The sequence below is a fragment of the Alexandromys fortis genome, unplaced genomic scaffold (assembly GCF_014885135.2).
Source record: "Alexandromys fortis isolate MF-2015 unplaced genomic scaffold, M_Fortis_MF-2015_v1.1 scaffold_408, whole genome shotgun sequence".
Classification (NCBI taxonomy): Eukaryota; Metazoa; Chordata; class Mammalia; order Rodentia; family Cricetidae; genus Alexandromys; species Alexandromys fortis.
In genome coordinates this window covers 170,600-183,303 of record NW_026068283.1, presented here as the reverse complement: position 1 = coordinate 183,303, position 12,704 = coordinate 170,600, and the positions used below count along the sequence as shown (strand labels likewise).

At 50.4% G+C, this 12,704-nt stretch overlaps 1 protein-coding gene across 1 annotated transcript; it reads left to right on the top strand.

The window, feature by feature from the left end:
- Positions 1-2,282: 2,282 nt before the first annotated feature.
- Ccdc8 (coiled-coil domain containing 8) lies at positions 2,283-5,676 on the top strand. Its single transcript, XM_050132191.1, has one exon. The coding sequence runs from the start codon at positions 3,068-3,070 to the stop codon at positions 4,841-4,843; it is 1,776 nt and encodes a 591-aa protein (XP_049988148.1). The 5' UTR covers positions 2,283-3,067; the 3' UTR covers positions 4,844-5,676.
- Positions 5,677-12,704: the final 7,028 nt, after the last annotated feature.

The window sequence follows — 12,704 nt, the reverse complement described above, 5'->3', positions numbered from 1 at the left end:
ATACAAGCAGCTGGGGTCTACACTCCCAACTTAACATCACTGCCCAGTTTAAGAAGGTTTTTAAATTAGATTATCCCTGCACTTCAGAGACAGAGTCAGGTGGATCTTGGTTTCAGAATAGCCAGGGCTACACAGAGAAATTCTGTCTTGAAAAACAGACAAAAAAATTACATTTATTTATTTTAAGTCTGTGCTTTGCCTGTGTGTATATATGAGTGCCACGTGTGTGTCTGGTAACCCTTGGAGGTCAGAAGAAGGCATTGGATCCCCGGAACCCGAGTTACAGATGGTTGTGAGGGGAAGCTGCAGGCAGTAACAGGACTCAAAGGAAGAGGACTCCCAACCTCAGCTCTTCCCCGCAGCCTGTAACAGCCTCTCTGGCACTTTCCTTTCTCTCCCTTCCCCCTTCTCTCATTGCTGATGATCTGCCTCCAAGGTCTTCCTGAGTTAAATACAACCACAAGCATTTATTTTACTTTAATTTTTAAAGATTTATTTTTTTTTTCTGTGCATGCGTGTTTTGCATGAGTCTTTGCTTGTGCTTGTTGGGTTCTTGGGGGGGTTTTAGGTATCTGATTCCCTGCAACTGGAGTTTTGGGTGACTGTGAGTCACCATGTGGGTGCCGAGAACCAAATCAGATCCTTTGCAAGAATAGCAATTGTTCTTAATCACTGAATTATCTCTCCAGCCCCTGGGGTGGTTTTGTTTTTTTTTTTTTTTTTTGAGACAGGGTTTCTTGTAACTCTCTTTGTAGCTCAGAATGACCTTACCTTCTTGATCCTCTTGCCTCCAAGTACTGGGATCACAAGAGTACACCCCATGTTAAAGTCACTTTTTAAAAAAAAACTCATGTCTGGTAGATGTTTTTATATTGGTATTAAAATCACTTTTTTAAAAATGTGATTTATTTTTTATTTTTTGTTCATTGGTGTTTTTCCTGCATGTGTGTCTGTGTGAGGGTGTCGATTCCCTGGGAACTGGAATTACAGACAGTCATGAGCTGCCACGTGGGTGCTAGGAATTGAACCCGTGTCCTCTGGAAGAGCAGTCAGTGCTCTTAACCATTGAGCCATCTCTTCAAATCCTGATGTCACTTCTTTACTTGGCTTTTGTTGCTGTTGAAAATATTATCTTTAATCCTGGTATGGTGGCCCATGCCCTTAAGGCTAGTACTCAGAAGATTGCTGAAAGTTTGAGGTCATGTGGGATACATAGTAAGTTAAGAACTAAAAATACCACAACATCTCTGTGATCTTAAAGATATATTTTTGTTTCTAAGAAAAATATTAGCCGGGTGGTGTTGGTGCACACCTTTAATTCCAGCACTCAGAAGGCATAGTCAGGTGGATCTCTGTGAGTTCTAGGCCAGCCTGTCTACAGAATGAGTTTCAGGACAGACTCCAAAGCTACAGAGAAACAACACATTTTAATTAAAAAATTTATCATTGTGTCTGTATTTGCATATGTATAATCTCTGTGTGGGGGTGCACTGTGGAGAACAAACAGCTTTGTAGAGTTGGTTTTATGTGGGTTCTGGGGACTGAATTCAGGTTGTCACACTTGCATGGCACATGTTTTTACCCATTGAATTATCTTGTGGGTCCATTTTTTAAAAATATTTATTTATTATTTATACAATATTCTGTCTGTGTGTATGTCTGCAGGCCAGAAGAGGAGAAGAGGGCACCAGACCTCATTACAGATGGTTGTGAGCCACCATGTGGTTGCTGGGAATTGAACTCAGGACCTTTGGAAGAGCAGGCAATGCTTTTAACCACTGAGCCATCTCTCCAGCCAGTGGGTCCATTTTTTTTTTTATGTGCACGAATGTCTTGTCTTTTTGTGTGGGGGGGGGGGGGGGGGGGGTGGGTGTGTATGCACCATGTGTGTGCAGTACCCACAGAGATCAGAAGAGGGTGTTGGATCCCCTGGGCCTGGAGTTACAGAGGGTTGAGAGCCATCATGTGGGTCCTGGAACACAACCCAGGTCCTCTGCAAGAGCAGCTCATGCTCTTAACCATTGAGCAATCTTCCTGGTCTCATCCAGGTAACAGCAATGGCCTTCAAATGATCTCGGCCATAAGCGGCGCAAGCGTAGTCTTGTCTTGCCTCTAGAATAGAAGGTTGGAGACCCAGTGACTTTCAGCAGCTGAGGAGGGACGCCCTCCCTGGCCTCAACGAGGCCCTCGGGGGTGGAGGGGCGGCCACACCTCTGTGGAGGAGGAGAGGGAGGCTGACCTGAAGGGAGTGGACAGCTCAGCTGCCAGTCTTTTCAGTCTGAGAATGTAAAATGAGATGGAGAAGGTGGGCCTCACCCAGGAGGGGAGGGCGCCCAGAAACTTCCTGCGACTCTCTGCTCCACAGCGCTCCGCAGACTGCAAAACAAGGTCAGCCTGGAGCGGGGCGGCAGCCTGCCTGGGGGCGGGAGACCCTCCTCGGGGCTGGGCGGAGGCCTTTAACTGCCTCGCCATATTGAGCAGCCACGCTGAGACGCCTTTGTCTGTAGAGTCCTCCCACAAACTTTCAGCTACACCCGGAGTGTCGGGGCCTAGGGAGAAGCGATCGGAGCCCGTGCGTCCCCAGCTTGGAGCCGGGACACTGGCGTCTCCCGTTTGAACCCAGCTTTTAGCCTCGGGACTGACCGCGCCTCAGTTCACGTAAGCATCCTGGAAAATCGCTCACTACAACTCAGAGGGGGTGAGGGAAAACCCAACTTGGACTTGTCTCCTGCGAAGAAAATTGCAGGGAGGTGACACTCTGCATGAGCAGAGTTGCTAGGACTCTCCCCTGCCCCCTCCCTAAGACTAGAATCTAAGTTTTTTGTTTGGGCTTCGTGCCCCCACCCCAGAATCCACTCTGGAGATCTTAAAGACTCTCGAGAAAAGCCACGTGGGGGGCTGGTTCCCCTGGGGCTTCCTCCCCTCTCCCGATTGCCTGATCCTCTGGAGCGTCCCTGATGTCTGCAAAGATGTCGATCTGGACGTGTTAGTGGAGGCCTTAAGGCCCGTGGGCACCTTTAAGAAGATCGGCAAGGTGTTCCGGAAAGAGGAGGACTCCACGGTGGGAATGCTGCAGATTGGGGAGGATGTTGACTATCTGCTCATCCCCCGAGAGGTCCGGCTGGCTGGGGGCGTGTGGAGAGTCATCTCCAAGCCCGCCACCAAGGAAGCTGAATTTCGGGAGCGCCTGATTCAGTTTCTGCAGGAGGAGGGCCGCACCCTGGAAGACGTGGCTCGAATAATCGAAAAGAGTACGCCACACCCACCCCAGCCCCCCAAAAAAGCCAAAGAACCCCGAGTGAGGAGAGTCCCACAGATGGTCACTCCTCCACTTCGGCTAGTCGTAGGCACCTATGACAGCAGTAACGCCAGCGACAGCGAGTTGAGTGACTTCGAGACCTCCAAAGTCAAAGGCAATAGGGGGTCCCAGAGGACCAGAAAGGTGCGCAAAATACCCGTCAGTTACTTGGGCAGCAAATTCCTGGGCAGTGATGTGGAGAGTGAGGATGATCAGGAGTTGGTAGAAGCCTTCCTCCGCCGGGGGGAGAAGAAGCCCAGCGCGCCTCCTCCACGTCGCCGAGGCAATCTGCCAGTGCCCATGTTTGAGGACAACCTGGGACCCCGCCCGTCCAAAGCCGACAGATGGCGGGAGTATGTCAGCCAGGTGTCCTGGGGGAAGCTGAAACAGAGGGTGAAGGGCTGGGCACCCAGATCAGGATCGGACGTGGTCGAGGCTCAGCAGGCCTCCATCGCAGCTGAGAGGGCTGGAGAATTGAGACGTAGCCATACCAGTCGGGACGATAGCTCCAGAAGAAACACAGGAGACGGGAGCGACCAGACACCGGGTACCAGGCGCTGGAAGCCCAAGATCAAGTGGGTCTCCTTGAGGCGGTGCAGGAAGGAGCAGGAGCCCCCAGAGGCTGAAGAGAACCAGAGGGTAGATGTTCCAGCTGAACGTGGAGTAGAGGCTGCACCTAACCCGAGACCAGAGGCTGCACCTAACCCGAGACCAGAGGCTGCACCTAACCCGAGACCAGAGGCTGCACCTAACCCGAGACCAGAGGCTGCGCCTGGAGAGAGGGCAGAGGCTGCAGCTAACCCGAGACCAGAGGCTGCACCTGAAGAGAGGGCAGAGGCTGCAGCTAACCCGATACCAGAGGCTGCACCTGAAGAGAAGGCAGAGGCTGCAGCTAATCCAAGGACAGAGGCTGCAGCTAACTCAAAGGTAGAGGCTACAGGTAATCCGAGGGCAGAGGCTGCAGCTAACCCGAAGGTAGAGGCTGCAGCTAACCCGAAAGTAGAGGCTGCAGATAATCCGAGGACAGAGGCTGAAGTTAATCCGAGGGCAGAGGCTGCATCTAACCCGAAGGTAGAGACTGTAGCTAATCCGAGGGTAGAGGCGGCAGCTAATATGAGGGCAGAGGCTGCAGCTGATCTGAAAACAGAAGTCATAGGTAGGCAGAGGGCAGAGGGCCCAGTTAACCAAGAGACTGGAGCTGCAGAAAGTGAGAGAGTGGAGGCCCCAGCTGACCAGAGGGCAGGAGTCCTCCATGACCAGAGGGAGGAGGCTGGACCTCAGGCTCTAGCGCAAGCCTCAGCTAGCTCTGTTACCCTAGGGACATCCCCAGGATCTAGGGCCCGGAAACAGGTAAAGACAGTGAGGTTCCAGACCCCAGGACGGTTCTCATGGTTTCACAAGCGCAGGAGGGCCTTCTTGCACACTCCCCGGTTGCCAACCCTGCCCAAGAGAGTCCCCAGGGTAGGTGAGGCTAGGAGCCTCAGGGTGCTGAGGGCTGAGGCTAGAACAGAAGTGGAACGGAGACAGGAAGAGGAACAGCTGTGAGAGGAGTCCAGGGCCCCCGCACCCTGCCTGCCCTGTGCTGGCTGCTAGGGTGCCTCCCGCCTTTGTAGGCTCCTTCTACCTCCATGTTTGAAAATGGAGGCTGCTGAGGCAGGCAGCACCTCCCATGCCTTTACCAGCACTACTTTCCTTCTCTCTCCCTCCCTCCTCCTCCTCCTCCTCCTCCTCCTCCTCCTCCTCCTTTTTGAGACAGTCTTGCTATGCAGCCCTGCTGGTCTGGCACTCTGTACATAACTGGTCTCAAACCCACAGCAGTCCCTGCCTGAGTATCCTGTGCCCTGGGATTGCAGGTGCGTTCCACTACACCTGGCTCCAGTGACCCTCCTTTTGTTTTTGTTTTGTTTGAGACAGGGTGGCTGACCTGGAACTCACTATGTGTCTTAGGCTGACCTCGAACTCAGAGAGATCCGCCTGCCTTTGCTAGAACCAAAGGCACACACCACCACCACCAAACCTGCCTTCCTGTGGCCCTCTTTATGATCTTGTTTTTATCTGATGAGATTATTCGTTTTTAGGAGGACATAGCTGTAGACACACTTGACTTTTTTAATACATTGATTTTTTTTTTTTAAATATACTGAATATAGCATCTCAAAGAATGTAAGGAAAGAAGCCCATGGAGCCTGCTTGCCTGGACGGTGCTGTAACTTCTCGCTATGGATCTTAAGTGTGCCCAGCCTGGCAAAGGAGAGTGGGCAGAGGAGGGATTATTCTGTCCTATGTTTTCTGTCTACAACTAACTTTTATGGATGGCCCCTTTTGCACTTAAAGAAAGGGCTCAAGCTGATATGCAAATAAAAGTGTTTACAACAGTGGTTCTCGACCTTCCTAATGCTGTGGCCCTCTAATACAGTTCTTCATTTTGGGGTGAACCCCCACCCATAAAATTATTTCCGTTACTACTTCTTAACTGTAATGTTGCTACTGTTACGAATTGTAATGTAAGTATCTGGTCTGGAGGCTATCTGATGCGTGACCCCTGAAAGGGTTGTTGGACTCCTAAAGGGGTCGTGACCCACAGGGTGAGGAACGCGGGTTCTCAACAAGGGTGTTTCTTGTTTCCGAGTTGTCGTGGATGGTGTTGGGGCGATTTGGCTTCTTAACGACGGTGACCCTGTGTTTAAGCTGGCACTTTTCCAGCCATGTTTAGACTGCTAAGTGCTGGAGGGCTGGAGGTTAAAGGGCCTGTGGGCTTCACATACCGCACTGATCTTGGTGACAAGGCACCGAAAAGCCACAAGGGGTAGGGTGCAGGAGAGGTGGCTCAGTGGGTAAGAGCCCTGGCTGCTCTTGCAAAGAACCTGGGTTTGACTCCCAGGACCCACATGGTGATTCACAGCCATGTGTAACTCCAGTTCCAGGGGATCTGATGTCTTCTGTTGTTCTTCAGTCACCGGGCACATATATGATATACATACATGCCACATACAGTCACCAGGCAAATACGTAATACACATACGTGCAGCCCAAATGCCTAGACACAAAATGATAATTGAAAATTAATTCAAAGCCAGGTGGTGGTGTTCTCATGCTTCTAATCCCAGCACTCGGGAGGCAGAGGCAGGCGGATCTCTGAGTCGAGGCCAGCCTGGTGTACAGAGTGAGTTCCAGGACAGCTGGGGCTACACAGAGAAACCCTGTCTTGAAAAACAAAATAAACAAAAAGGCCACCAGGAAAGCACTCAAATCATTGGCCTTTGAATGTGAAAAGATCTTTTTGTTGTCTAGTTTCTGAGACAGGGTCACCTCACCTCAACTATATGGTCCTTCTGCTTCTGTCTCCTGAGTGCCAGGATTGCAAGTGTGTGCTGCCCTTCCCGGCTTCCTCTTGCTGTGGTTGTGGTCACTCTGTTTCTATGATATGCCCATGGGAGTCAGAAGACAACTTGTTGGGATCAGCTACCGTGTGGATTCCTCAGGCTTGGCAGCCATCGTCTTTGCCTGTCCCCACCTCACAACCCTCTTCAGTCTGTTTTGACTGAGCTTACAATCATCTGGGGATGGTTGAAGTGTTAGAATAGAAGCATGCTCAAAGGGGGAAGCTGTGCAAACTGCCTCTTATGACCCAGACACAGGGTCTGCAGGGGTGGAAGGAAGGTGAGGGTATCTCTCCGTGATGGTTGGCAGAAAAGTCAGCCAGAGAAAAGGGAGTTAGTGGGAAAGAGCAGCCCAACCTTCTTGTGGTGGTTTTTGTATTGTTTCATTTTTTTGCCTTTTTTTAAAAAAATATGTATTTATTATGTATACAATATTCTTTCTGTGTGTATGCCTGAAAGCCAGAAGAGGGCACCAGACCTCATTACAGATGGTTGTGAGCCACCATGTGATTTCTGGGAATTGAACTCAGGGCCTTTGGTAGAGCAGGCAATGCTCTTAACCACTGAGCCATCTCTCCAGCCCTGCTTTTTTTTTTTTTTTTTGAGACAGGGTTTCTCTGTGTAACCATCCAGGCTGTCTTGGAGCTCACTTTGTAGACCAGGCTGGCCTCAAACTCACTGAGATTCGCCTGCCTCTGCCTTCTGAACACTAGGATCAAAGAAGTGTGCCACCGCCATCCGGCATCCAGTGCTCTTGTGATTGAAGAGTTATGTCCTAGGAGCCCTTTCTTTCTTCTTTTTTCCCCCCTGTGGAGAGATATCTGTGGAGACAACACAATACAAAAGGGAAGGAAAAGAAAGGTGGGTTTACAAGGGGTCATGATAGAGCCAGCCTGCCTAGAATTCCCCAGTGATAGGTGCGGCTCAGATATTAGGCAGATGCTCTGCCACTGAATCACGCCCCCAGCCCCTCACTGGGGGCCTCTAGGCAGGGGCTCCATAACGAGTCTTTGTACACTCGCCTTTCTTTTCCTTCCCTGCTGTGCTCTGAACGGGAAGAGTTACAGAATACATTGCACAGTTCTCAGCGTGGCCTTGCTGTAGCCCCTTTTGGTATTGGTCACGGGCAAAGCTTGTTCCCTTACAGCTCACAGCCAGTCCAGAAGAAACTCCCACTGATGAGTTGACAAAAAGGTAAAATATGGACCCCCCACCTGGAGGAGTGGGCTTGGTGGGGGCTGGAGGTGACTGGAATGACCAGGTTAGGGGGAGAGATCAGGGGTGGTCCTTGCTGTTGTCCACAGCCACTTGAAGGTAAAAAAAAAAAGCATCAAAGGACGGTATCACCTAGGGACTGCGCTCAGCCTCCCTCACAGGGCCTGGAGCTCAGTGGGCTTTAGGGACAATATTGGAGTTCCAGATAGGGAAAAGGGTGTGTGTTGTTACAGCAGAGGGAGGATGGATCAGACACAGGACTACAGATTCCACAGACACCCTTTGCCCTTGGTGACGCTGCATTTTACTTTACCGGCATGGGTGTGCATGCACACATGCGCGCGTGCACACACACACACACACACACACCTAATTCACACTGACACAAGCACATACCCCATACAAACACGTTGGTAGCCCTCCCAAAATGTCCACAAACGCATGGACACACACACACAATGTTCATTCACACTGTGGATCTCAGACTCACCAGGTCTCCACACATGCCCGGAAACCCTCTGTCCCCTGACACAGTGCTCCACCATACTTACAGATGTTAGCATTGACACCCATGCTGCTAGACACCCTTGTTGACACATGGAAAACCACCAACACCGAGAAGACTGTCGCAGGATGGATTGACACTATGGAGAACCCTCTTCCTGGGAGATATTTTCACCGTCTTTCTGAATAGCCCTGGGTCAGCTTGACCTTTAGCCTGTCCCTCCCTTGAGTGGACGTAATGTTCTCTTCCCTCCCTTATCAAGCAGGAGCATCCAGAGATAATCCAGAGGAACCCTCGCATTGCTCTAGACCAACAGGATAAGTGGTGTTGTATCTTCAAATCGTCAACCCAAGGATTTGGTTGTTTTAAAGACAGGATCTCATGTAGCTTTGGCTTGCCTGAAGTACCCTGTGTTGTGGAGGATGACCTTGAATTTTCGTTCGTCCTGTCTTCAACTCCCAGAGTTGGGGATCAAACTCAGGGCTTCAAGCATGCTAAGCAAACACTACCAACTTAACCCTAAGGGATTTCTGCTCGGTCGCTTCCCAAATTCAGCCAGAGGCACAGCTTCTGAACTGTTAGATGTTAAGCATGCCCAGGTCATCCAGCTTATGCAAGACACCTAGTCGCCTGCGTAGTTTGGACCAGCGGGACTGAAGCGCCACCTGGTGGTCATAATGAGAACTGTGGCTAGCTCCGGCAGGAGGCTCTGGCTGGTTTGGGCTTAAAGAAAAGGCCCACTTCTGCAGCCATCCTAGACAGTTCTAGAACATGGCCACACTCCTGGACACATCAAGGGGCAGAGACCATCTCTGAGTCCGAGTGGAGGGAGAGTATTCACAGGCAGTGCCCTGTGACCACTTGTGACCAGGAGTCATGACCAAGTCGGAATGATTCCTGATAAATGAGTTTGAGGCCGCACTACCAAAGTGTGAATTTAGGGACTTGGTCTTGCAGGTACCATTTAAATCTTCTTTGCAGCTGGGATGAGCATGCTGTGAACCCTGGGGTAGGATAACACGGAATTCAGACCACAAGCTTCATCATGTGAGGAATGAGGGTGAGAACTCCTGCCCTCATCCTAGCCCCCCTCTTCCCAACGGAGCTGAAGAAGACACAGGCATGAATGTGACCCAGAACCTGTGCAACCAGTCCCTTGCTTTCTTTTATTTGTTTTTAAAAATCACATTTTAGCCAGCATGGTGGTACTGACCTGTAGTGTCAGCTACTCCAGGGACTGAGGCAGGAGGATCACTTGGTTCTGAGAGTTCGAGGCCAGCCTGGGTAACAGGTGAGACCCTGCATAGATAAACACACAGACAACTGTGTGGATAAGGCAGCAAACAAAACTTGATCCCCGACTGCAAACCTGTGACCCTGGCACCCGGGAGGCTGAGGTGAGGACTAGAGAGATGGTCCAGTGATGCAGAGGACATAAGTTCAGTTACCAGCATCCACATCCAGAGGCTTACAGACACCTGTAACTCCAGCTCCAGGGGATCATCCTGGCTTCCCAAGGCACCTGACACATCACATGTGTGCACGGACACACACGCACACTCACACACGCACATCTATGGAGGACACACGCTACGCAGTGTGTTATTTTCTCCTTGCTCTGCTGTAGACGATCCGTCTGATGAGTGGGTTACAGTGATGAGCTCATAGGCACAGCCAGATGCTTTTCTGTCTCACCTGGTCCCTCTGGACCTGTTTCTCTCCTGCCTGCTGGTCCCCATGGCCACTTATAAAATAATAATTCAGAGGCTTAATATTAATTATAATTGTTTGGTTGATGGCTCAGGCTTATTACTAGCTAGCTCTTACATTTAAATTAATTCATTTCTAATAATTGTGTATTGATATGTGGCTTCATGACATTACCTGTTCTCTAGTACATCTTGATGCTCTGGCAGCTGCTGGCATCTCCTTGACCCTTCTTCACCTGTATGCCCGCTTAGATTTCCCACTATATTCTGCCCTGCCATAGGCCAAAGCAGCTATATTCATGAACCAATAAAAGCAACACATATTCACAGCATACAGAAAGACAGCCTGCATCAACTAGGACGTGGGGGACTCGGAGGCCACTTGAGTCCACCTAGACTGATTGAAACCCTTGGCTTTCATGTGGGCTTGTGTGAGAGAGCATGCTGGATGACACCTCTGACATCATAGTCTGGGATGAAGACAAACGCCTGAAATATCAGCTCCTAATATGAAGAGGCAGGTTTAGGACATCAAAGAAGACTATATCTAGTGAGTTTGAGACCGTCCTGGTACATAAGACACTGTCGGAATGATCGATTGAATAAATAGAGAGTGGCAGGATGGTCCGCAAGAAGAGCGTGTTCATACTGCCCATTTCTGAGCATTATTCTGAGATTTATTACACAGCCAACTGCCCCACGATCTGACCTCCCTGCTCTTGCTGGGTGGTGGTGGTGCAGGCCTTTAATCCTAACACTTGGGAGGCAGAGGTGGGGGATCTCTGTGAGTTCAAGGCTAGCCTGATCTACAGAGAGGGCATTTCCAGGACAGCCATGGCTACACAGTGGAAACCATGTCTCACAAAACGAAACAAAACAAAATTAAGCTCTTAACTCCGAAGTGGAACCCAGGGCCTTGTTCACGCCAGGCAAGCCTTCTACCATGAAACTGCATACCTGGGGCTTCACTAGGGGATTGAGGCAGGGGCCCCACCTTAGATAACGAACTCCAAGCTCTTCAAGCCAGTTTTCACCTGAACCAGTTCAACTGCCACTCACTGTCACAGAAACACATGAAAAGAACTCATACGCGGAGGGGGAGAGAAAGCCTACTTGTCCTATTGAATATGGGAACATTCTTGGCTCCCAGATCCAGGCTGAGGAAGGAAGGGGTTGACAAGAGACTGGGAAATAGGAGTCAGGAGTGGTGGTGGTGTGGGACTTTGGAGGAGCTTCCTGGCCTCACTCCTGTCTTCTGGCCCCACCTCACCCTCTTTCTGAGGCCTGTACGTATCTGAAATCACAGCCCTTAGCTATCCCACCCCATTCTCTTTCTGAGGCCTGTCCTCAAGAAAGATGGAGATGCTGGAGAGGCACCTGGCACTCTCCTGTCCTTTGCTGCCCCTGTCCAGCAAATGTTAACCATCAGCTTTTTTTTCCCCTGCACACATCATCCTTGATCATGACTGCCATAGGGGGCGGATGTGCCAAGACCACTTCAAGTCCAGGGTAGATGCATCCCCACTCTCCTGACCCCTCATTTGACTGTTTTCTGGTCCCCATAACTACATTTCCATATCTCGTTTGGGGGCAACAAGAAGGGGTCACCTATTAGATGAGTCAGATAACTGGGTTCCCATTTCATGGCTGTGTGACTCTTGGCAAGCCATCCACCAGTTTCCTCATCTGGAAAAAAATGCTCACAATAAGAGCATCTAGGACTGGGTATATAGCTGGTCTGTTGTTATTTTGCAGGAAGACTTCGGTTCAGCTGACACCCCAGGCTTGGTGGTGCATGCCTGAAATACCAGCACTCTGGAGGCAGAGGTAGCAGGATCAGAAGTTCAAAGCCATTCTTTGCTACATGGGAAGTTTCAGCCCAACCTGGGCTACAATACCTTGTCTGAAGCAGGAGGTTTTAACAGAGCGTGGAACATTGCAACTGAAATAGAAATATTAGCTTTTGTGGTGGTTGTAACTGGTATAAACTTCACTCCTCCCATCTCTGGACCTGGACGCTTTGTTCCACCCTTCACCTGTGTAAAAAGCAAGCGCCTGCACTGGAGGGTTTTTAACTGGTCCTGGAGCGTCACCTGGTGGTGAGTTCTGGTTTTGCATGGCAGAGGTTGAGAGACGAAGGTCACTTTTATTGCTTCTGTGGTCACACACCCAGAAGGGCTGGGAGTGTGTTCCTCTGTGTGAGCGTTCTGAGGGGCCTGCACATGGATGGGTGGAGCCGAGTCTGTTTTCTACCCTTGGCTCAGTCTAGTAATCATTTACTCCAGCAACTGTAGGGGGCGATGGTGTCCCGAGCCTGAGCGGCACTCTCCCAACTTTTGTCTTGAGACAGGGTCTCCTGCATCCAGGATGCCTGTACTTGCTATGCAGCTGAGGATGACATTTAACTTCTGATTTTCCACCGTCCCTCTCCACCCCCGGGTCTCTTTTTCCCTTCCCTCTGAACCCGCTCTCGATGGGTCCACCGGTGCTCTGTTCCCTAGGGTTGGGTGTGGGAAAGGCTGAGGACCGGGTGAGGGCAGGATTCTGCAGCTGGAATTCCTCTGGTGCTGTTTACAGGCCTGCTTTTTTTTTTTTTT